Source organism: Neopsephotus bourkii, unplaced genomic scaffold, assembly GCF_033783945.1.
Source record: "Neopsephotus bourkii isolate Nb327-2 ecotype Australia unplaced genomic scaffold, CSIRO-AGI_Nbou_v1 NB_633, whole genome shotgun sequence".
NCBI classification, from domain to species: domain Eukaryota; kingdom Metazoa; phylum Chordata; class Aves; order Psittaciformes; family Psittacidae; genus Neopsephotus; species Neopsephotus bourkii.
Window position 1 is genome coordinate 50,008 of NW_026901132.1, and position 26,279 is coordinate 76,286.

The following is a 26,279-nucleotide window of genomic DNA, read 5'->3' on the forward strand; positions in this document are numbered from 1 at the left end:
GTTAAACAAGATATGAAGATGAGTAATTCTTTTATCTACTGAAATGTGGTCTGCGCAGGAGCAGCAGAAGGCAGAGACAGATGTGGCAACCTTGGACTAGGGGAGAGCAACGTTTAGCAAACCCACAGGTTGTTCTACCCTACCGTACCAGATGCTGGTCTTCTAGTGACCATGTGCTGGGGCTTGCCGAATTGTGAATTCTCCCACCTATGAGCTTTCTCATTTCCTGTGCAGGTCACAGCGTTCTTGCAGAGTACCACTAATAAATTCAGAGGAATGTAAAAGACAGACCCCAAGGTAAGAATGTGATTTAAGTATTTTCCTGGCATTATGAAACTCCCTGATCAGTATGCTATCTATCCAAATTATTTAAATTGGATACAGAGCTCTCGCAGGTTACCTGCACATGGAGGTCACGAGCCTGTGCTAAATTGCCAAGCGCACAAAGCAAATCCTCTGTACAGGAAGGGCCAAAGCGGGGAGTTATTACAGGCTGTACCCTTGGATACTGAAAATATTAAAAAGACATATTAGGGATTCTACCTCTATATATCAGTATACAAGCATTTACACAGCAATTATATTTTGGTCCATCGCTTATTGCTTACTGCATCCTTGCCAACTCACACTGTAAAGTCATTTTTCTTATTTTTATTAGAAATTTCACCATTGAAATAGAGAATCAAAGCTATGAATGACCACATGTTTTTCTGAGTCCCACTTCTGTGAGTATCAAAGATTCAGTGATTTAAAACTGAAGAGCTCTTGCTTGATCTTCTCCAATCATTATAGCAACAAACTGTCCCTACACTTCCTAGACAGGAAGATTAGTGCTAGCAACAGATATGTTATGCAGTAGAGAAGACACCAAGACTAGAGCTACAGATGTTTACCTTATACATTGCACTTACAGATTAAAATTTTCATAAAAAACAGACAAGAGCATTACAAGTCTGCCTTCAGTCACAGGAAATAGTTGTGCATGTGGCACCATTAAAAGATGGTATTATGATAACTTGGTTTGAAGTTTCTTATACCATCTTCCTGATACAAGGAGCTCAGGACTTCTCCAGATTAGCCAATTTAGTCATACGTATGATTTAGAAGTGAAACTCTATGCTCTTGAATATTTTGAGACACAAAAATCAAGAAATTAAGCCATTGAAAAAAGAAAGGCTGATACAAGAGGTATCCCTGATTGTAATACGTATGGAGTGTAAACTCTGTATTTACACCCCAGGAGTGTAAACCTGAATTTCTTTAGAAACACACTGGAAGACATGTGCTGACCCAATATACTAATTTGGTAATGGGTTAGCAACTGTACTGTAAACACACTGATTTCTGCTGGAGAGAACTTCTTTTCACTAGTCTATTTATATACCACAGAGTGAGAGACTGTGGCTTTCACCAAAAAATTTTCCGTTCTAGGAAGCCGAATATATTTTAAAGTAGAAGCACAGAACACTACTGTGCTGTGCTCTCACCACTGAATTTACACTGCTACAAGTCCATTTCTCAACAACATGGCTAGCAGAACATTTTTCAGACTGATGACATCTCTCTACTACAAAACAACATGTATATTTATTGACTTGTCACTAAGTCAGCAGTGTTTGTCAAAGGGATTAACTATTTCATATATTTACATGGAATTTCATGAATACAGAAGTGAATGAAGAAGAACTCTACTTACTTTCTTGTCCAGTAGTTCTTTAACAAACCTGGAAAAAGGCAGAAAAAAATCTGTTAGAAACCTATTACCTGTGCTATAAATTATGACAATATCTACTTAGATACCTTAAGTATTTCAGACATTTTTTACAGAAAGTTGGGCCAGATTCTCAGATGAAATAAAAAGAAGCAATACAGTGAAGTCAGGGTAGTTACACCAAATTATGCTAGTTATGAATTTGACCCTAAATATTCACAATCTTTCGTTTGCAGTAATAAGCATTAGACATGTGGTAATTGCTCTGAGTTGTCACTGAAAACCAAATACATGTTACATTAAATTCATTGAAAACATAATTATAAGCTACAGCTGCAACATTAGAGAAAAAAAAAATTGTCCATGAACCTAAATTATAGCATTAAGCATAATCTATTATTTAAAATCCTATTTTTAAAAGATGCTGCAATATTTTATGCTCACTTATAGCAGTTGCATATGTCCTCATTCACTTACAGGACCCTTGTTTTTCTGGAAATGCTTCTAACAATGTTAGCATATAGATATCTACCTCATAGAAAATACAGTACAGATTTACTTACTTTGTTAAATAAAGGAAGCTTCCTCAGGGACCTCTATGTAAAAACCCCAAGCAATCAATACAGATAATGCAGATGAGCAAATAAAACTTCCTCTGACTTTGCAGGGAAGAATTTTTTTGAAAATCCATATGCACAGTGTATGCAAGTAATTTCCAGAAGCCTGTTTGAGATGGTTTGTGGAAAGGATCTCTGTGAATTCTTATGCCATAGTTATATTTAGAAAAACCTGTAATTTTGTTCACAATAAATGCTGAATCAAATCTGTCAAATATCTTCTCATGAAAAAGAAAATAATGCTGGAGGCTAGATTCACAGCGCTGAAGGTGGTGCTAGATCCAGCTAGAAGTGAGAAACCTAAGCTCAGCCTCCACAATGACTGAAAAAAACTTGAGCCCACCATCTGACTGTCAGAGCCAAAACATAATGTGAATTAGGTATCATCTGTCTGTCTCTCCTCTCATTGACTCACCTGATACAATAATAAAATATGGACTGGAGCAGAAACTGCAACACAAAATACAACTCTCAGATGATAATCCAAAATCTCCTGAAACAGATGGCTGTTTTCATTCTTCTTTACATTCTCTGAAAAGTGTCAGCATTGTTTCAAAACTGAAATACCTTTCTTAAAATACCCTATGCTTTTTTTGGCTTATGTACTTCATGATAAGGAAAGAAGCTCAGATTCGAATCACTGTCTTCTGTAGCAGTAGAACAGATTTGAACATGGGTCATCTTCTTTACAGATGAGTACAACTATTACCAGCATATAATGTATATAGTAGAGTGCAAATTATTAATAGTACATGTTTTAAAATGTATTTAAACATAAACACTGCTAGAAATCCATGACCATTTCTAACTTTTACTTGCATTCTTCTAGCCTGATTTGCAAAAGTAAGGTAACAACTTCACACAAGTGTAGCAAGACCTTTATATTACTGTTATTACCGTTTCAAGTATCATTCTCTTTCAGCATGATACTTGAAACACTTATACAAGTTAAGAAGTAGTCCCATGAGAAATGCTTAATGCCTGCTTAAGCATTTTCTGAGCATGGATGTGAAACATAAGGGTAACCTAAGATGGCAGGCTGCCATTCTCCAGTCTTGGATCCCCTCTGCCATGTATATTGCATTGATTTCACTATCTTTCATTTTCTTAGCTGCAAGTTAGAGTAATTTCACTGATGCTATGCTGTAGAAGATAAGAACCATAGCATGTTTGAAATGGGGTACATGAAAGCTGACTCCTACAATCTGAATAAAGCTTATCCTAAATGGGGGAAGGAAGTAGCTCAGAAGTTAATGGGAGTGAAGGAACTGATTGCCACCCCACCATTGCATAACAGGTCACATCACCTCCACACACAGAGCTGTGAAAGGGAAAAAGAAGGCAGAAAACAAACAGCCACCTACACATATTCTTTGCAAACCACAGAGCTGCAGCTTTTCCCTTTCTGTGGAAGAGCTACAGAGAAACTGCTTGGGCTGCGTGGCAACTGCAGAAATTGCCAGAACTGTAGGAAGCAATGACATCAAAAGGAAAAAAAAACCCTGTTCCTAATAAATTCACACCTGTAAGCTCTTCAGTCAGATTTACATTCACTTTTCAGATGGATAAGAAAAGTCTTATTTCTAAAGGTTACACCATCAATTTAATCAACTCACCTTTCTGTCTCTTGGACAGAGTCTTCAGTAGTCTCTTGGTATTGTGGCACACTGTCATTCATATCCATGCAGACTTTTCCAACAAATGCTCGTTGACCAAATTTATCTGGTGAGATCCATAAAAGAATAAAAACTCAGATTCATTTGTTCTCAAAAACTGCTATCAGAGCCTGTACTGAAATCTAAATAGCAAATGCCACCCCAGCAAGTTTCGTTTTAGATGAACAGAATTTATCTTTTCTTATCTTTAAGTTGGGACCATCCTTGTGACTCTTAAGGCTAAAAAGGAAAGAGAGGAAAAAAAAATTCTTCTTCCACACTAGTACTCAAATTTTTAAATGTTCTAATTGAGGATGAGATTACTGTAGTTTAACCACAACCAGAATTCATAATGGTTGTACATAAAGATGACTGCTTTGAAGTAGAGGATGAGAAACACAAACACTGAAGTACAGTAGCTGTAGTATCACAGTATCACAGTATGTTAGAGATTGGAAGGGACCTCAAAAGATCATCTAGTCCAATCCCCCTGCCGGAGCAGGAACACCTAGATAAGGTTACACAGGAACGTGTCCAGGCGGGTTTTGAATGTCTCCAGAGAAGGAGAATCCACAACCTCCCTGGACAGCCTGTTCCAGTGTTCTGTCACCCTCACTGAGAAGAAGTTTCTTCTCAAGTTTAAGTGGAACCTCTTGTGTTCCAGTTTGTACCCATTACCCCTTGTCCTATCATTTTTTGCCACCGAGAAGAGCCTGGCTCCATCCTCGTGACACTCCCCCTTTATATATTTATACACATGAATAAGGTCACCCGTCAATCTCCTCTTCTCCAAACTATAGAGACCCAACTCCTTCAGTCTTTCCTCATAAGGGAGATGATCCACTCCCTTAATCATCTTAGTTGCCCTGCGCTGGACTCTCTCCAGCAGGTCCCTGTCCTTCTTGAACTGAGGGGCCCAGAACTGGTCACAGTATTCCAGATGAAGTCTCACCAGGGCAGAGTAGAGGGGAAGTAGATTACCCTGAGCTGAGAAAAGGCACAAAGACCTCAGCAAACCATTTCTTCTTAAGAGAAAGGAATGAGGTTCCTAACACGCATCCTACATGCAGTTGGATGGAGAAAATTGCCACCACTATTTCCAGCATCCTTTCTTGAGATTCACCTATTTATCGCATGACCAGGAACTCATGTGTAAGACTTAACAGGAATGCATATAATGTTCAAATCTAAGCTTTTAAATGTACTTGTAAACTAGATCTCTTTTGCCCACTTTTACTGTCTGACTTGTTGAATACAACAGCTTTAAAGTTTCAGGTTTTCATACAAAATCAGAAAGGGAATCTTTGATGGACACTGAAATATTCATTAAATTGCTCTGTTATGGGAGCTGGCTGAGCCTTGAGAAATCCTGCAAGAATCACACCACTTTCAAACAGAAGATATTTGCACTGGTGAACAAAAACGGAGGGGTAAGATCCTGACGCAACTCCCATTGTTATGGTTTCCAAGGGTGTTTGGAAACTTCAGATTATAAACGCACTGCCTGCACCTCTTATCATTCAGTCCTTTAGTCCTCAAATAGCAAAAGGCTAAAAAAAGCAGAAAACTGGAGCTGAAGAGCAACTCCAGCAAACTTAAGCTCTGCCAGCAGCTGATTTGGAAGTGAAGAGACTAGCAGAAACAACAGTAGGAGAGGAGAAGTTAAGTGAATAATATAGCTTCACTAAGGGGAAATCCTGCCTGATTGATTTGGTGGCCTTCTACAATAGGGCTACAGAACTGATGGGCCAAAGCAGTTGATGTCATCTACCTGGACTTTTGCAAAGCATTCGACACTGTCCCACAGGATATTCTTGTTTCTAAAATGAGAGGCATAAATTTGATGGATGGACCACCCAGTGGATAAAGAATTGGCTGGATGGCTGCATGCAAAGAGTTGTGGTCAAAGGTTCAGTGTCCAACTGGAGACCACTGATGAGTGGTCTCCCTCAGGGGTCGGCGTTGGGACAGATTTTGTTACAACATCTTTGTCAGTGACATGGACAGTGGGATTGAGTGCACCCTCAGCGAGTTTGCCGATAACACCAAGCTGTGTGGTTCGGTTGGTACGCTGGAGGGAAGGAATGCCATCCAGAGGGACCTTGACACGCTTGTGAGGTGGGCTGGTGCCAACCTCATGAAGTTTAACCATGCCAAGTGCAAGGTCCTACACCTGTGTCGGAGCAATCCCAGACACAGGTACAGGTTGGGCAGAGAAGAGATTCAGAGCAGCCCTGTGGAGAAGGACTTAGGGGTGCTGGTCGATGAGAAAATGAACATGAGCCAGCTTCAGTGTGCGCTTGCAGCCCAGAAAGCCAACCGTATCCTGGGCTGCATCAAAAGGAGCATGACCAACAGGCTGAAGGAGGTGATCCTGCCCCTCTACTCTGCTCTTGTGAGAGATCACTAGGAGTATTGTGTGCAGTTCTGGTGTCCTTAACATAGAAAGGACATGGAACTGTTGGAACAAGTCCAGAGGAGAGCCACGAGAATGATCAAGGGCCTGGAGTACCTTCCGTATGAAGACAGGCTGAGAAAGTTGGGGCTGTTCAGCCTGGAGAAGAGAAGGCTGCGTGGAGATCTCGTAGCAGCCTTCTAGTATCTTAAGGGGGCCTACAAGGATGCTGGGGAGGGACTCTTCATCAGGAGCTGTAGTGATAGGACAAGGGGTAATGGGTTAAACTGAAGCAGGGGAAGTTTAGATTGGATATAAGGAAGAAGTTCTTTACTGTGAGGGTGGTGAGGCACTGGAATGGGTTGCCCAGGGAAGTTGTGAGTGCTTCATCCCAGGCAGTGTTCAAGGCCAGGTTGAACAGAGTCTTCGGTGACATGGTTTAGTGTGTGCTGTCCCTGCCCATGGACTGGGGGTTGGAACTAGATGATCTTAAGGTCCCTTCCAACCCTGATCATTCAAAGAGTCTATGATGCTATGACAGATAAAATGAACAAAAACAAACAAAAAAATCATTAGTAGAATAAGAGATTGCTAGCAAGTATAAAACTCCTCACCTCTATTTCCTTCAACTAATACAGTCTGAAAAATACCATTCAAAAACTCATTGTTAGCCTTACCAATAATTTCAGCAAGAAGAAGAGAAGTATCTGTATGAATTGTCGCAAAGTAGCAAGCTGTAGTCGTGCCATTCTTTAGAGTTCGTCTCTGTAAAAATAAATCAACTGTTTCAACTGTCTGGAAGAAAAGATAGCCAAGCTGCCAAAATGCAGAACAGGCAGTCTGATTTCAAACTGCAAGAACATTAAGTTATTTTGAAATTGTGTAGTGAACTGAGAAAGTACAATATAGATTTTTAATTTCATAATAGCTTTTTTTAAGTCTGAGTGATCATAAATACAAAACCTCCTCTTCTAAATTTATACAGGACTTCCACAATGGCTAAATCCATAAAAACCATTCTATATTTCCTTCAGTCAAAGTGGAAACAATTTCTGAGTTATATTTAGAAATACAATCAGTCTTTTATGCTTTTTCATGGTTTTGAAAGGCTCTCCAATTTTCACAGTGAAGCACTCTTTACCTAATGCTAGCAAAGCAAGGCTTCTGGGGAAAAAGAAGTGGTTTTCATTTGGTCACCTGATGTAGCTGGCAAAAATATCCATACTTCCATGTATAACACCCATTTGTTATGCCTGAATACAAAGGAATAAACTTCAAGGTAAAAGTAAACTGAGAACAGCTGCTCAGAGTGCAATTCAATTACTGAATTATATCATTTGAAAGGAGAGGCTGGTTGATACCTGCGTATACTACTGCGGGAGCCCGTAAACAGTAAGTGAAGAGCCATATAAAGGTACATTAAGTCATGATGAAATTTATAGCATCACTTGCCTAGACTTGAGACTAATGCATACTCTATTGATTACCCATCCGTCATACAGGTTTAAATAAAGTTTGGATTCTGGCTAAAATGTAATTTGAGAAATCTTTAAAATATTTTTAAATGAGATAGAAGGTGGGACATTCAACACAACTTTTGAGAATGGTAAGAGCTAATTTTTTTACAAAATGAAGGCAAGATCTCTTTTCTTTACAATATTCAAATTAAAGAAAATAGTTAAAAATACATTTTTAAGGGTTTCTAAAATGAGTCTCAAAAATAACAATGTCATTAATGAGGCAAATTACTTTGGTCTTTCTTAGCTTTTAAACCCCAAGATTCTCTACTTCTGGATTCCTAACATCATTGTTAAATTAAGCCTAAAAACATGCTGTTTCCAAATCATCAGCTTGAAGAATTTCCTTACCTAAAAGTAGACCACAGGAGGTTCCAGGTATAATATAGTAAATGTCACCTACTTTGTTTCTTTGACAAAGTGTAAAAAGTCTTTATTGGAAACAGAATTTTTATTTGAAAAATTCACTAGCCTTTCATTACCACTCCAAAAGTACAAAGATACATATGAAACAATATTTGTTCTTTTCAGGTTTAGTCCTATTTCTAACAGTTTTAGACAAATGCAAGGGAAATTATGCTGGCCAAATCATTTAATATGTTGAAGATATTTCAGTCCACATATTAGAGGATACATTTCCTTTAAGCACAGAATCAGTATGCTGCAGAATCAGTATATCTGCTTATTGTTCATCAAGTGGAATTTGACCTTAAAGCCTTTATACTGCTCAAAACCAGCTAGTTCAAACACACTCTCTCTCTTTGTGCCACAATACCATTGACAGACTTCATCTAAAGCCTCTGCAGTGACAATCCTGCTACAAGGACCTCAAATGTAGAAATATCTTCCTTAATTACTTCAAAGCACCCCAGATTTGTTGTCTGTGAGAAGCATCTTCTCTTTCATGTGGCCTTTGCAGAAAAGGAAATATCCTCCAATTTTTTATGCAGGTTTTTTTTTATATGCTTTGTTATTTCTACACCTGCTGGCTATACTCATAGAGTATTCTTAAATGTTGGTCATTGCACTCAGATATCAGAAAAGATGATATATAAATTTGTTGTTAACCATGGGATTAAATGAACTGTTTCACCAGCAACAACAGAGTAAGACTGGAACTAGTAGGAAACAATCTTGAATGGCATTAGAACAGTGGCTGTACTGTTGGTTTTATCTAGTTTTCATGACATTAAAACATACTCTACTATTTCTAGTGACCTTCTGAAAACTTACATGTATTTCACAAATATGAATATCATCAAGTCAGTAAATGATATTTGCAGTACTTACAACAACTCTGGTGTACACTTCTTCTGCAAAGTCACTGTCTTTGTATTTGGCTTCTGTTGGGAACGTGTAGGTCGTCAACCACTGCAAAAGAGGTAGATCTACTCTTGTACCAGCAAATGAATACTGAGGAGCATGAATGTGTGTATCAACCATTCCTGGCATGAAGAATTCACTAGGGAAAGAAAACAGTAATAGTCAAAAATGTTAATAAATTTTCCAGAGAAAGTAGTTTTGCTTTAAACAGTGTTTGAGGAAAATCCACCAGAGTAAATGGTAAGTACAGATCAGCCTTTGACTTTCAGCATCAGCCTATCAATCACTACTGCACCTCTATCCATACTTCTTTTACAGTATAAAGCAGTTGAAGAATAACTTTTATACAGACCTATATATAGCTAACAGGGAAAACAATGTAAGAGCATGATGAATCCAATTATCTTTAATAACACTAAATACCAACAAATAAAACCAAACTGACTTCATAATAACTAAAATGATTCAAGCTTAGAACACACCTGATAGAGGATTTGGACACAGTCTTGCTTTCTAGTATGGCTATATTTGGAATACCTTTAGCTGCAAGAACATTATATTTACAAAATGGTAACTTTCTATATCTCAGTTTTCCTCCAAATATGTCTCTCTCTGTATATTCAATCTAGGAATTTCAAGGTTTAATGGAAGAACAGCACCATGTCTACAAATGCAGACACAGACACCCGTGGAAAAGTTCTCTACTGAATACCTGGACAGGAAAGGCATCTTTACAATGGAACTTTAATACTGTTTGTTGTCATGTAGTGTTCATGCAATAACAGGGATGAATATATCAACATTTGATGGAACTTCATACAGTATAAAATTTTTCACGTTCTTCTGCCCTTCTCCCTGGTTACTGAATGGTGATTTAGTCTCTTTGTACTTTCCCTTCTTCCTGTTTTCCTGCATGCTAGAAATGCTGAAAGACGTTTCACAACCTGATCCATATTCCCAGCATTGTTCATTTTCCTCAGGCGATTTCAAGTAAGAAAACATCTGATGACTCACATATACTGTATGATTGGCCTTCCAACAAAGCATATAGGTTTTTTAACAACTGAACACTAAAACAGTGCTGCAGTTCTAAACTCTAAGCCACAAGTGGTTTACACTTGTATAGTTTACAGCTGCTACATGCAAAGCATTGCAGGTACAATCCAAGACTATTTCACTTCGCCAGAAAGGTGGGGGATTACACTGGCTGAGGAAAAACGAAACACTCAAGCTGCAATACAGTTTGAAATCCAAGTGTCTGTGTTCAGAAAGTTTAAATATTCTAATTTTATTAGAATTTATAAGCAACTGTGTCAAAGCCCAAGCAAGTGTCTTACATCTGTAGTGTCAGTGGCACCTATATTTGCCAAGTCTAGAGTTTTGAGCTAGTCAGGCACAGCACGTTGCTAACAAAATGGGTATAAAATGTAATTTCAAGAAAGAACATCATTTACTTGTGTAAGCACAGAAGAGGTTGTGTATGACAGCTACATATGGCATTTTGTCCCATGCAGTATAAATCAACCAGTACTATTCAGCCATGGCTGTAGTCACAAACCAAGGAACACAAACAACCCACGGACCATCCACCCTCCAAGTCCCATCCAGGATGGAGGCAGCTGTTGGGTTAAGAGTTCTTACAGAGCTGAAAGGGAGTTTTGCCCATGAGATAGGACATAATGTGCTCCCTGCCAAAATGTATTCTCAGAGACTTGCATTACTTCACTCAGAATAAACTCCATTAGCTGAAATTACTCCAAACAAAATACATACTGGTTACTCAGCTCTCTTATGTCAGACGTTTTGAACCCCCACTTCCTAACCAGTTGCTCTTGCTGATCAGTTTGCTCCAAAAACACGATCTAGAAGAAAGAAAACATGGTTAGATACTTTAAACTTGTATCCCTCATCAGCTTTACACAAAGGCAAAATGGATCACATCTTAAACGAGATTATGCACACTCACAAAGGTTATAGTTTTGCACTGAAATACTTGTTCTGTCTAACTATCAAGTATGATTTTTGAAATGCTTACTCACAATACAGTGAATAATTGCACCCACTTCATAACTTGTAAGGAAACAATTCATTCATTTTCAAGTGACGAGACTGAAGCAATAATTCCCGAGTAAGGACTTCAGTGTCCACTGGTGTCCCTGTAACATGGCACTATGCTAGCAGTGTGGTTGGTTGTTATAGAGGTGTGTGGCAGCCTTACCAGAATGCAATTACAGCATTCAGCACCAGAAGGGTCAAATTAATTGTTTTGCCTAGGACTGACTAGCACTGAGCTAAGTATTTTCTAATTTTCTGCTCATGTCATTAATGTTGGGGTTTTGTTTGCTTGGGTTTGCTTTTTGTTTTGGGTGGTTTTTTTAATTTTATTTCTGAAGTGCCTGGGAAGAGAAAAGTGAGGGGGAAAAAGTGAGTGTTCATTTTCCAGAATAGATTTCAAGCATGCCCGAGATCTTCATTTATTTCAAAAAAAACTACAATCTGGAGCCTAACCCAGCCCCATTTGACTCTTGGAGGACACGGATGCTACTGCTGCTGAGTTTGTGTTGCCAAGTCAGGGTTTTAGCACACTTTATTTTTAAATTGCATGGTATTTTAATCTGCAACATGATGCTTGGCACCTGAATCCTCAACTGTTTAATTCTCTGGCCTGGCAATAAGAGGCACAACTCTCCAAGAAAGACTGGGGAGTCTAGGAACTGCAATGTCCACCACAGGCTCCAAGTGGGATCTGGACTCCCACAACACTTCACAGAGCAGACAGAGGAACCTGCCACCTGCCCCTGGGAAAGACTGTCTATCCTGGGCTTTCAGGAATTCTTGCCTAACCATAGTTTCTGCCAGAAAACAACTCATGGACTTCTAACTCCCTTTTACAAAGCTCTTTCTTCTAAGTTCAAGGCAGTACTCTTGCTGCTACAGGTATCCTTCTGCTCCTGAGAAGATTCCCACACTGAGGGCCTCTATCACCTTTATGACATCAGTTATTTTATGAGGCAGCAATTAAAAAATCATGTAAAGGCAAGACCAAATAGTTGTAAAAAGGTAGTAGGAAGGAACTTAAGAGAAAGATCAAGAGGACCAGAAGAGCACTGTTTATCTGTTACTTGCATGCCCTTTTTATGCGTATGACATAACCTTTTGCATTTTCTACCTTTTTCTATAGAGAAAAATAAGCAAAGGCAGCTAAGCTGTATATAAGAAGGTTTTGGCTGCTTATCTTGCAAATGCACATATGGCTTATATGATTTACATTGTCTAAAGAGTAGATGTTTAAAATTGTTAGTCATAGAATCATAGAATAGTTAGGGTTGGAAAGGACCTTAAGATCATCAAGTTCCAACCCCCCTGCCATGGGCAGGGACACCTCGCTTTAAACCATATCACCCAAGGCCTCATCCAACCTGTCCTTGAACACTGCCAGGAATGGAGCATTCAAAACCTCCTTGGGCAACCCATTCCAGTGCCTCACCACCCCCACAGGAAAGAATTTCGTCCTTATATCCAATCTAAACTACCCCTGTTTAAGTTTTAACCCATTACCCCTTGTCCTATCACTACAGTCCCTAATAAAGAGTCCATCCCCAGCATCCCTATATGCCCCCTTCAGATACTGGAAGGCTGCTATGAGGTCTCCATGCAGCCTTCTCTTCTCCAGGCTGACCAGTCCCAACTTTCTCAGCCAATCTTCATATGGGAGGTGCTCCAGTCCCCTGATCATCCTTGTGGCCCTCCTCTGGACTCGTTCCAACAGATCCATGTCCTTTTTATGTTGAGGACACCAGTCACCAAAAAAAATTAAAATTATACCTTATAAATAAATACCATACTAGCAAAAATTGCAAGAATATTGTATTCCATTAATACTTCTCATAAAGCAGCATCTCTCCTTTTAAAGAGGAATATATCCAGCTTAATTAGCTATATATATACGAAAAGGGCTTAGACTACAGACCTACAGAAATTTCTGATGAGCAATAAAGAAAATGTCACTCTGTTGCTGAAGTCAAAATGGATGCAGAATGAGTATTGTTAGAGCTGCAGGAAAAAAAATGAATTAAAAAAAAAAGGAAAAAAAAGTGGGGAAAAAAAAAAGGAGAGAGAGAGAGAAACATGAAACACCAGATGGCAAATTCTGGAAACAAGTGTTGCCATGGAAAAGAAGTGGCTATTATATGCTCTTACGGTGCAGATAAATAAAACACTGAAATCATGGAATTATGAAGAAAATGTGTTTCAAGGGAGATGAACATAGGGAATCAACCTTAAACTTGACACCTGGTCCATTACTGTCAAGTGCAGCAACGGATGAATCAGCAAGACATCTATACTCATTGCAAACACACTTCCCAACAGTACTCATTGGTTACCTAAGAGATGCTCCCCATTGCTTTAGCATGTTTTTATTATGGCCACCTTTCCAACACTGAATGCTTTAAGGGCTTTAAGATTGGACATGCACGAGTATTTGCTTGCACATTCAAGGTAACCAATGTGGTTCATTGGCCCTTTAAATTAGTTCTGGGCCTTAACACTGTTAAAGCGAGAAAAAACATCTATGGCAGAGTCACTGGAGTCACGAGAAGTGCACAGGCAAGACTTCAGCTTGTAAAGAAGAAAGTAAAGGAGAACAACCAGTGCTTTGGCAAAGTTGTATCATATAAGCAGTATCAATAACTGCTAACATTAGTGCACAAATAGTTCATTCAGTTCTGTTGTGCTACCTGTGTGATGGTGCTAAAGGATCGAAAGATAAGGGGCAGAGACCTCCCTACCCTGGTGCCTAGCTCAGGCCTCTTTTATTCCCAGACATAGAATCATAGAATCAACTAGGCTGGAAAAGACCTTTAAGATCAAGTCCAATGGTTACCCCAGGACTGCCAAGCCCACCACTAAACTGTGTCACTAAGGGCATCTACATGGTATCTGAACGCTTCCAGAGACGGTGACTCCATGTTCAGCCATCCATCAGCATCCCCAGGTCTTTTTCCTTTGAGCAGCTTTCCAGCCACTCTTCCCCAGGCCTGTAGAGTTGCATGCGGTTGTTCTGACCTATGAGCAGGACCCAGTACTTTGCCTTGTTGAACCTCATACAATTGGCCACAGCCCATCAATCCAGCCTGTCCAGATCCCTCTGCAGAACCTTCCTATCCTCCAGCAGATCAACACTTCCAGTCAACTTGGTGTCATCTGCAAATTTACCAGCCAAAGCTCCTCCATCAACACATGGCTGGTCCACTCAACTACACATCAGACCTGATGCAATAAAGTCTGAATGCCTCCAAGCACCACAGTGCAAATAACAGAAGAATGGAAAATGAATGTTACTGGAGAAACACAGAGGTTTTGTTGGTTTTTTTTTTTTGTTTGTTTTTTTTTTTTTTTTTTTTATCCAGCAGTGCTTGTGTTAACTTTCTTTCTGGCTCTGACATTCATAAATGAACATATATGCAAGGAGTCCATCCTTGTTTCCCCTCCCACATGCTTCTCTTCCCTCCTTGTTCCCACAGTGATTAGTTGACTTTTGCAATTAGACACGATGCCTATTGATTGCCTAATTCCCAAAACTGGAATGTGATGCTAGCTGAGAGGCAGGACCCAGCTCCTGAATGAAGCCCGACCTCCTGAGAAAGGCTAAGCAACAAACTCCAGATGGATGTTGGTGTCTTGGTACCTTTGTTCTTATACAGCTAACACACATCACATGTTATCCCAGCTGGCTTAAATTAAACATTTATGTTTGGCAGTACTTAACAGTATTAACTCTTATGCCACAACATTTGCTCTCTTCACAACACTTCTCCCCTCTTCAACAGGAGATTTTAGCTTAACACTCGTTCTATTTACTTAATATTCTATTCAGGTAATTACACCACTATCTCAGTGACAACTCACATGTTGCACTTGTGTCTGTTTCTTTTACTCTGGAGGAACAGTCACCTTTCTATTTGCATTCCTCAAGAGCGGCACCACACTGCTCCCCAAACTGCTCATTTGGACACAGTCCTGATTGTGCCAATTTAGCAACAACTTGGGTCTTCATACCTGAAAGCAGCATTTTCCTTGCTAAAGCTCCCTTTAAACCTACAGGCAAAACACAGAGAGCTGACATTTCACTTATGGCCTTTATTAGCTGAGCGTCTCCACTTGCACTGGTGATCTGAGCAATGTTTCTGTGGCGCTGGATGTATGTGCCTGCCCCTTGAAGGACATGCTCATACTGGAGAACAAGACCTGGCTGCTCACAAATGATGATCTGCTAACCCTCTCAGAGACAGTGCGATATTTTTCTATGATGGAGTCAGCGACATGAATCAGAAGAATGATACCTATTTAGTTAAGGTTACTTCTCTGGGAGTAGTACTGAAATAGTTCTGGCTGAAAATTTGGACAATAAAGGTAAGCGATTTTCTAACCACCATGTCCTCCTTGAAGAGCCAGTTCTTCAGTGATTCCAGTGGAAGTTCTGCATGAGGTTAAATTACAAGTACTAGAATAAAAGGTGCCAAACCTCACTATTGTCAGGTCCTGGAATAGTAAAATGCCAAGAATTTGTATTATAAAGAGAAGAAAATGGAAGTCCTTGTGACTGTATTCTGTTGGGAATTTAAGTTTGGACAAAGGTGTTCTGAAAAACACTTCTTTAAAAAAACATATCTGCATGGGAATATTCCAATTTATGCCAGGAAAACAACATCCTTATCCACTAGAACCGGGAAAAGAGTGACAGATTGCACAAATCCTTAGATATAGCTTACTAAGGTACCTGCTTTTCAAGAAAAATCACTTAAAAGTCTTGATTTCCTATGGATGCTGAGTAGAAACCCTTTTCTGGAAATTGTCATTACAGACAGCAACAGAGGTATGAGTCTCTGCCCCCTGCACCCACATTACATAAACCAAACCCCTTTTTCATTCATAGCTCTATTGGTTTAGTTGGCAGCAGCCAATACTGAATTATGTAAGCTTTCATTCCCCTCCCATACATGAAAATACAGCTTCTCTGAGACTTTGCTATGCCTTGTGCCACACTCCTCAAGAGCTGTAAGATGGCTGTCTTTAAGCAGGCCCTCATGGACCTGTATGAACAGAGGAAAAAAATTACTGTAAGGGCTGAAAGTGTGCTTTGCTCAGCTTTCAAATGGTACTGACACAATGAAGCCTGTTATTTAGCCATAAGAAAGAAAATTACCTCTTTTCATTATCTATATGAGGTACCTATATACGTTATTTATATTAAAAAAAAAAACCAACAAAAAAACAAACAACCAAACCCGGCCTGTGCCACTAACATGCCCCACGTCATCACCTTCCTAACTCCTTGTAGGTATATGTCATGCTTTATCCTGTGACAACAGAAAAACCTCAACAAATATAAAGCCTTAGTCAGTCGACTGGGCACGAGTAAAGGGGGATACACTGTAATTACGCACAGTCATTATTTTGATACTCAGAGAATGAAAAACATTCTTGTGAAACTGAAAGAAAACCGGGAGAATGTGAAAGCAAGCCCTGAGCAGGCTCGCTGCTGTTTTGCAAATATTTAGCACACTTCAAAACCAAATTTAAGCTACCTGCAGACTCCTCCAAGGAGATAACGAGCCATCCCAGTTATCTCCAGCTCCTACGAACAAGAAATCACTTCTCCGCAGCTGTTCTGCCGCCGGACACCGAGTACTTGGGAGTGCGTAATTTTGCCACTTTCTCCCTAGAGCGCGGCGGAGGCGGCCCTACCCCTCCGGTCCGCCGATCTGTCTGCCCCGGTCCGCTGATTGGGACCATTAAAGGGTCGTTTTCACCCCAACCCAGGGGGCCGCCGGGGAGGAGCGGGCACCTGAGCACTCTGACCCCGGTGGAGCGGAGCGGGACGGCGGCTGGGGAACCCCCGCTCTCCCCCCGGAACGCGCCTTCTCTCGCCCCTGCTCTCACCGTCCCGCTCTCGTCCACCCCCAGCAGGTGTCCGTGGAGGACCTCCATGGGCGCCGAGGCGTTGGAGTGCACGAAGGTGCCCCTGAAGACGTGTGCGAGCGGCGGCCGCTGCGGGGGGTCCATGGCTGCGGCGGCCGCGAGCAGGCTAGCGGCACCCGGCGGGGCTCTCTGCGCTGCGCCGCGGCGGAGGCGGTGGGGAGCTGCCAGCCACCGGGCTGCCGCCCCTCCGTGTCTCCCGCTGCCGGCGGCAGTTTCCTGGAGCTGTCACCATTTCCCCACCCCCTGGTGACTTTCTCTTCGGGGACTGGTTTCAGCGGAGGGAGGGCGGGCGTCCGGGTAGCCCCTCTCCCTTTGCCCCGCTGCGGCCGGGCGGGAGGTGCCCGCGGACGGCCGGGGCGCGGCCGAGAAAAACGCTGGGTGCCCCCCACCCCAAACCAACCCCCACTACCCGACCCGCCACAGGGATGGGTGCCCCGCTGCTTACAACAGGAACAATGCCTGGTGCGGTTGGGAGTGCCGGTGACTTCCAGGGAAGCGTTGAGACATGTAACTCGGTGTTTCGTAACACATTGTACCTGCTTGGCACCCAGCTTCTGCAATCGAGCTGAAGGCTGCAGCCACTTTCCAGAGTTTCATGTACAAAAAGTTGACTTTGTGAGCCTGCTGTGCTGCAGGCTGCCAGCAGTAGGTAACCTGTCTTTCTGTGCCTGGAGCACTAGGAAATTTATCGGACGTTTTCAGAAGAATAGACCTAATTTTAATATACTATAAGCATGTGTTTTGGGGTGGCAGTTACTGCTTTGTTTCACCTGTTCTGTCATACTCCATGATCCAAGATTAATCTCTCAGACTGACTCAGTCCTCAGCCCCTGTACTGCACTTTGGTACGGTATGGGAGTAGACAATAGATGCCAGCTGAGGTACCAGAATGTGGGCAGTCAAATGCCTTATTCAGTGGAGGAGATGGTCTACAAAAAAAGAGAAAACAGCCTCAGCAAAAGAAACGGCAAGAGAAAAGAGTTTTGTTAATCCAGAGAATCTAGAACCATATTCTGCTCCAACAACCTGTCAAGAACACATGAGAAGAGGTCTGCCTCTGGGAATACTGAAATAAGACTTCATCAGACCTGAATTACTTACACCAAGGGTAATATCTGAATTCCCCTTTGAAGACACCTTTTTTGTCAGGTTGTGAAATGATGAATGAACTTGGCACCCAGGGCACTAGCACCATCATTCTCAAAACTCAATTGAAAAGTTTGTCATTACATAGTTTATCATTAAAAGACCTTTGCACTTCCCACTGTGCTGACACCATACAAATGCATAGCAGATTATCTTTGCTACAAGTTCTCCAGGTCAGTTGTGGGGTGAAAGAAAGATAGTGGAAAAGCACAGAAGGAATTTGATTTTGGTCTGCTGTGGGCAAGTCAACAGCCTACGTCTTGACTTCTTTTTTTTAGGTTCTGTGAAGGAAGTTTAATAAACAGGGGACTTACTGATGCCAACTGAATGATCTTACTTGGACTCTGCTATCACCTTAGTCAGGCCATAAAGTGTCAAAAATAAAATGGACATGTTAGAGTGACCTTACTTGCTGATATTGGTAATTTCTTGTGAGAGGTTTAAAAAGACTCCCAGTGAGATAAAATGGATCTTTTTTTAAGGCACATGGTGTTTTTTAATTGTATTTCTAATGCCTTTGACATGAGAAGTTAGGAAGCAAAGCATGAATTAATCTTACAGGTTTGGAGAAGAAACTGGCATGAAAATTTTTAATGCAATTCAGTTTGCTTACAACACTGTAATGCTTCCTGCTTCCTTGAATAAGCAGAATAATACTTTTTTTTAAGGAAATAGTACCAAAAGTCTTTTAAATTAGCACTTGCAAAAGCCCTCTTAGAAAAGTGTTTCTCAGGGTGATATTTATGCGTTTTTTAAGGCTGCAGCTGAAATGATCTATAATCCAAGCTGCCATGCCAGATGAGGGAAAAAAAAAGGAGTGAGAGATAAGCTGTTTTTTGCCACTGAAAACATAGAAGGAATAGAGCTGAGAAATGGGGTGAACAGACACAAAGCCTTGAAAAGGTAAGTTCACTTGCTGTTCTGTGAACAGAGGAGTGAAAATGACTTTCTTCAGCAAGAGCTACTGCTAATGCAACTTTTCTTCTGCCCCTGTGGGCAGCAGCTAGCCAAATTTTCAAAGGTAGCTGGGTCCCACTGTATACTGTCCTCTCCAGTATGATGCCCTAGGTAGTTGCACGCTCCACTTAATGAAATCAGGCTACATATGTCTTATGGCTTCAAATCCTGTGCTCTTGCCACACAGACACATGTACACTGCTGTCCAAAGTAATGTTCAGCAGAGCTCACTCCTGTTCTTGAGAAACCATTTGGCTGCATTTGGTGGGGATATAGGCTGCTCCTGAGAATCTGAGACAGTTCCAACCCTATTTTTCCACTAAAAATCTGAGGGATTTCTTCCACTTACCTCACATAAAAGGTGGCACTTCAGTGATTTCAGTGAAATTTAATCCAGCCTGTATTTATGCATGGGAAGAAAAGAAAAACCACTGAGTTTCTTCCTTTCGCATTTTTAGTGAGAAATGTCAATAACAAACACTGTTAATGATAAATGTATTACCATAAATGGGTTCCAAACACTAAAGCCTTGTAATTTCGCTATTAAAAGAAGTAGAGGCTTCTTTTACTTTTTCCAGCTGTCACGAGGGAGAGCATGAAGCCCCTGAAGAGGGCTGGTGGACAAATGCTTAACATCCTTCCCTCTTCCCAGACTTTTTTTGGTTGTTAGTTTATGACAGCTACACATGCATGCCCTTAGATTGGCTCAAGATGACCCAATCTAGACATGGCTTAAGATGAGACCTTGGCCAGCTCTGAAAAACTGAGTCATTCTTCACTGTTATAAGAGGATTACACTGATGCATGTTTAGTTTTGCTGGGATATGTTGGGTTAGGCACTTTACCTCCTTGGATAGAAGGGTAATGCTCTGTTGTGACTGCTACATACTAATTAAAAAGTGAATGAAGTCACTTGCTCTTTTTTTTTTTTTCTTTTTTTTGCAAAGCATTTGAGAGTTCAGAGAAAGAGGTTTAGCTTCTTAACAGATTACACAATGTTTTGTTTCAATAGCATTTACACATTAATCTTAGCTTTAAAAACTTCTTGAAATCACAGTTATGTTTAAGTACATAATCACCATACTTTAATCTCCTGCTGCTAAAAAAGAGTTAGTCTCAGCAGTCAGTAGCTTTTCAGTCTCTTTTTGCCTTCTAAGTCATTGTCATCAAGCCAATTGTAGAAATGAGTCTTTAGGTTGAGTCCTGAAGCCTAACAACTGAAGAATCAGTCAATGTACTTCTGCGATCACAGGGACAGATTTTAGCATCATTCATTCTCATTAACACTTTCACTTCCTGATGTTCTTTTTCACTTCGTACTCTATACAGAGCACAAATTCAACAGCTTGTTTCAATGTTTCAGAGCACCAAAGCCAATACTGCAACTTCTGAGAAATATAAGAGATAGAAACTTGTTTCTCTCCCCACTTCCAAAAAATAGTTGATGGGTTACATGCCACCAAATAGAAGCTCCCATTATCAGGAGCCTGCTGGGGTAAGTGCCTGGGGAGCCTGAGTGTAAGGGTATAATAATTATTCTTCTGATTTAGAAGTGAATGTTCTTATTGCATTTTATCATCAACATGTACCTTGTCTGTAATTTGTAACATAGCAACTAAGTCAGTGGAAAGAAAATATATAATTGATTTATCTGCTCTTGAGTGATGTTTGTCTGTAAAAGAAATAGCTGATTATGCAGAAAATACTTAGCTTTACACAGAAAAAGAAACTGAAGCACCATAAATATATACTCTCAAGTATGAAATTAAGTTGGGAGCTAGGGTTGATCCATTACACTCAAAAACAGTAAGAAACAATGACCATAAAAACAAGCTCCATTTCATTTACTAACATGGACATTCAATCTTGTCCTGGGTTCAGCAATAGCAGTCATTTTTTGTCCTTCTCAGTAGCTGTGCTGTGTTTTTAACTTTAGTCTCGGAACAATGCTGATAACACTGATGTTTTTAGTTTCTGCTAAGTAATATTTACTCCAGTCAAGGACTTTTCAGTCTCATGCTCTGCTAGTGAGGAATGGCACAAGAAGCCCTGAAGAAGCAGAGACAGGACACCTGACCCAACGTAGCCAAAGAGGTATTCTATACCACAGCACATCATGCCCACTATAAAAACTGGGGGCAGTTACTCAGAAGGGCTAGATCACTGCTCAGGTCAGGCTGGGTATCGGTCGGTGGGTGATGAGTGGTTGTACTCTCTTCCCTTGTTATTTCCCTTATCATTGTTATTATTGGTGGTAGCAGCAGTGGTTTGTGTTATACCTCAGTTACTGGACTATTCTTATCTCAACCCATGGGAGTCACATTCTTTCCATTCTCCTCACCATCCCTCCAGGAATGGGGGGAAGGAGAAGAACGGGCAGAGTGAACAAGTGGCTGCATGGTTCTGAGTTACCAGTTGGGCTTAAACCACGACAGTTCTTTTTGGCACTCAACGTGGGGCAATAATAATATTATCCACCAATCATAATAATATTATCCACCAATCATAATAATATTATCCACCAATCATAATAATGGTAAGGGAAATAACAAGGGAAGAGAATAGAACTGCTCACCACACGCTGACTGATACCTAGCCTGACCAAGCAGCGATCTAGCCCTTCCAAGTAACTGCCCCCAGTTTATATAGTGGGCATGACGTTCTGTGCCTTGGAATACCTTGTTGGTTAGTTTGAGTCAGGTGTCCTGTCTCTGCTTCCTCTCAGATTCCCCTCCTCCCTGAGAGAGCATGAGACTCAGAAAGTCCTTGGTCAGAGTAAACATGACTTAGCAGAAACTAAAGTCATCGTGTTATCAGCGCTGTTCCCAGGCTGAAAGCCAAAAGCACAGCACTGCACCAGCTACTGAGAAGGAGAAAAATGACTGCTACTGCTGAACCCAGGACAGAGAATGAAAAAAAAATCAAACACTTGCCGAGTTCCAATGGCAATAGTGATGTGTGTAAATTGAGTTAACTTGTTTATACACAGCTACGTAGTTTCATGGATTACCAGCTCCAAAACTGAAAAGGAATTTATTTCTATGACTTGTTGACAGAAGGTTTCTTATTTCCATTCAGAACAGTGTTTTTAAGGTGTCTAAAAGCAGCAGTGTCTTATTTGAGCTGCACAACATTTCCAACTTCCCAATCGTTCCTTTTAGAGAAGAAGAGGGAGAGGAAAGGGAGGGAGGGAAGGAGGGGAGAAAGGAAAGGACAACTTATTGATGATAACCATTATGTATGCATGTCAGAAGGGAATCCTGACAGAGTTCACAAACGCACATGGGGCTTCTCCCAGAACCAGTGTCAGGGCAAAGTTGTATGTTTGGAAATGCATCTGCAAAAGCTGTGAGCAAACTAGAGACTGTAGCACTACGAATACATACACAGGCAGCATACTGCCACAGGGCAGAACACCAAGATATGGAGACATGCTGTAGAGGCCATGTACTAGTGGTACAAAGCATTAGATCAGGTCTCCTTTCTAGCCAAGTGTTCTCCAAGAACATAGTTTCATCATACTTGTAATTCTTTATTTCTTCATCTTAATTTTTTCACTAACATCAGAACTAACAGTTCTTTCTTCAGTTCAGTTGTTATGTCCCTCCTGTTTATCCTGCAGTCTTTCTGCTGTGAATGCTATCACATTCAGGTTTGTTTCCAGATGTGTGTGGTGTCTTGCAGCATTCAAGGACTGCTATGGTTTGTATGTATTTTTTCAGAATTTCTCAAAAATTCAAGTAAAATTACCCACCTCCCCTTTTTTTTAAAAAAAAAAAAAAAGTTCTTTTCGTTTTTTCACATTGGTTGTATCAAGAGATTTCCTTTTTTTTTTTTTCTTCAGATTTTAATCTAAACCACTATACTCGATGTTAGACTGTGACATGTTCCATGGCTGTTCGCTTCACCCACTCATGCAGCAAAATTTATATAAAGAAAAGGGACAATTGTGATCCTGTAGTCTGATGATCTATGTATATGCACCATTGGCAATGCCTGAGGTTGTACATATTTAGGTATATCTCTAGGAAGACCTTGTTACATAATTTGGCAGTAAAGGAAAACTCATTATGGATTATAATACATTATGCTGATTTTTTTAATTGATGATTATCTTTCCCTGGCAAAAAGGGAGAAAGCCACATTATTTATAACTTGATTTTTTTTTTTACTTTGGATTTCCAGACACACCATTTTTTAAGTAGAAAAACTCACTTATGAAAGCTGTGCTTTCATTAAGATCAAACAGATCCCTTCACACTCTTCAACAAGATAAATAGATTGTGCCTTTTGTCTTTCAAAGTATAGCTTGGTTTTTCAACCTTAAATGTTCCTCATGGCTCTTTTCTGGATCCTGACTAATTTTGGTGTCTTTCACAGACATTGAAAACTGGATGTGATATACCAGAAGCAATCATCCTAATGCCAAATGCAGAGGTTATGTAATGTCCCTATTTATATATCTGAAACCAGCATATTTGCCATCATGCTGCTGCAACAAGAAGTCATGTATGTTTATCAGTCATAGTCAGTCTCAGCTGCCAGATAAATATACCCTACAGTCTTTGTTCCTAAGCATACACCTTGCATTCATTTTTGTTGAAAAACATACTATTTGTTTGAGACAAGGCAGTTAAGTTCTTGAGATCGCAGAACTGGCTCCGTACTATTAACTGCTTTCTATATCTACATGTCTTTTGCAAATTTTACCAATGACTATTTTATATTTTATTCCAAATGGCTAGTAATAATTGTGTAGGGCTGAGCTGTGGTATCTGCAGAATTCCAGTAAGGACATACTATCACATACACATTTATAGCATGCCTAGAGATCTGTCTTCCTTCTCATATGAGTTGATGGAGTGGTCAACAGCAGGCCATGTGTGGTACCCCATCTTATGTTTTATCTGGTAAAATAGATTTGCTAAATATTCGGGGGGGGGGGGTCTGAATTTTCAGTATTTTGAAAACATAATTCTTTTTTTTTTTTTAATCACTTCAGTAGAAAATTCTTACTTAAAAATAAAAAAGCAATCAAAAACATTGGGTTTTTTTTTCATCACTTCTTTCACTGCTTGTTGAAAAGAGCAGTGGATCTCCACTCCAAAGCATTGGTGTGCGTCAGCTGGCACACATTAGTAAATGTCAGCTCTGAAATGCTTTGAGAGTCAGTTAAAAAATGTATGAAGCAATCTGTCAAGCTGTCACAGACCAGGCAGATTGAATGGCAACCCATCAAGGATCTGGATACTGGGACTTGTTCAAGAACTGATGGGATTAAGACTTCTCCATGCACTCACTCCCTTGCTTCCCCAGCATCAGGCTCCCAGACTCTTGACCCTGTCCCCAGCAGGGAGATCACTGCTGATCCAGTACAGCCAGGCAGGAAATCATTTATGTTCCTTCTGTGTCCCTGATGGCAGTTGCCTGTCTTGGGTGTCTATGGCTAGGGATGCTGGGCATATCCTGGCACTCAAGTCCACTCGGCTCTGATCTTCAGGATTTCAGCCCACTTCCAGGGTGTTTCTTTCAGCCAGGATCTTCCACTGCTCTTACCAGGCCCCAGCTTTCCCAACCTTCTGTGTGCAGAAGCAAGATGTATCATCTGCTTCTCAAGTGGTGTTTCATGTCCCTTCATCAGTGAGAGGACTCAGTATGTGACACCTGTGTTTAGACAAGATGTTATCAACATTTACAACTGTCCCCCATGCCAGTTGCCACTATCACATAGCAGGCTTCTGTTCAGGGTACAAAAGTTCAGTTTCAGACATCTACTCATACACACATGCATCTAATTATCTGCCACTTGCTGGTGTGCACAGCTAAGCCATTTTTCTCATCCATACCACAAGCAAGATCATTTTTGTGATTCAGAAGTACTGTCGTGACTCATAGGCCCTTTTGATATGCAAGTATGGGGCTTTAAATAGTACACTGTAACAGAAAGACAGAGCAGGCAAAGTAGTTTGTCTCCTTTGAGAATTTTGGTCCCTCTTAAATCACACTCATTCACACACTTTAAGAGTTAAACTGCTGTATTTTTGTAGTTTTTTTTATTAGATACATCAGAGGAAAAAAAAAATAGTCTAAGCCTTTATAAAAGGCAGCTAGCTATGCAAACCAAATGGTCTCCTGTTTCTCAGCGCTCCACACAGACAGAGCTGCAGAAAAACAGTCAAGGCATCTACAACAGATCCTAAGTGAGTGCTTCGTCATCTGGGGGAAAAAACAGTTTTATCCTACTGCCTTGTCAGTGCAGAGAAATTGATGTTTGGGATAAGAGGAAAGTACCAGCCAGAAGTACTGTTTCTGCTCTGGCTGTGTCATTTGGGAAAAGAGGACTTCTACTCTTTGACCCTACAGCCACACTAGCTTTGATTTATCCCTACCCTAAGCTCCCAAGGCAGATGACAGAAAGATCTGCTGGGCTAAGGGCGAAGAAAAGAAACTCCCATACATTCCCAGGAGAAGTTCTGCAACTCCCACTGTCTTAACACTAATTTCTAGTTTTGTTCTCAAATGGATGTTAGAGAAAATGTTTTACTCTACTTTTTGATGTTTAACTGATGGGTTTGGTTGGTTGGGTTTTGTTTTTGTTTTGTTTTGTTTTGTTTTCCCAAGAGATTTAGGTAAAACATTACCTGCTAAAAAGCTGTTCTTACAGCAAATATATGCATTTCAAGGAGCCTCCCAAGGCTGATAGATCAGGAGCCATGCATGTGTATTGTTCTCCAGAGGAGGCTCTGGGTAGGTGGATTCCAGGAGGAAGTCAGAGAGATTTTGAAATTGTAATGTAACTGGACTCCAATATTGCAGCAGAGGTTCATGAGAAGAAGGGCCACCTTCACCACTCAGAAATGGATTGCCAACATCCAGGGAGAATCCCAAGTAGCTACTGATCGACCAGTTTGTGGTCTGGGATCAAGAGATGTGTAGCACATTCTGAGTTTCTAGCCAACACACAGCATGTTTCAG

The 26,279-nt window shown here is 40.6% G+C and overlaps 1 protein-coding gene across 7 annotated transcripts in view; it reads right to left on the reverse strand.

The window, feature by feature from the left end:
• GDA (guanine deaminase) overlaps window positions 1-17,514 on the reverse strand; it is a 31,481-nt gene extending 13,967 nt beyond the window's left edge. The window contains exons 1-8 of one of the 7 annotated variants that reach the window (XM_061352207.1): window positions 17,340-17,514; window positions 17,163-17,296; window positions 10,992-11,080; window positions 9,186-9,357; window positions 7,056-7,143; window positions 3,945-4,050; window positions 1,697-1,724; window positions 401-508 (exon numbers count right to left, since the gene is read on the reverse strand). In XM_061352207.1, coding sequence (XP_061208191.1) covers window positions 401-508; window positions 1,697-1,724; window positions 3,945-4,050; window positions 7,056-7,143; window positions 9,186-9,357; window positions 10,992-11,080; window positions 17,163-17,296; window positions 17,340-17,433 — 819 coding nt within the window. In that variant the 5' untranslated portion in view covers window positions 17,434-17,514. Of the gene's footprint in view, window positions 1-400; window positions 509-1,696; window positions 1,725-3,944; window positions 4,051-7,055; window positions 7,144-9,185; window positions 9,358-10,991; window positions 11,081-16,807; window positions 17,052-17,162 lie in introns of those variants that run through there. The other 6 variants (XM_061352201.1, XM_061352206.1, XM_061352202.1 and 3 more) reach the window with 6 other exon arrangements.
• Between the last annotated feature and the right edge of the window lie 8,765 nt (window positions 17,515-26,279).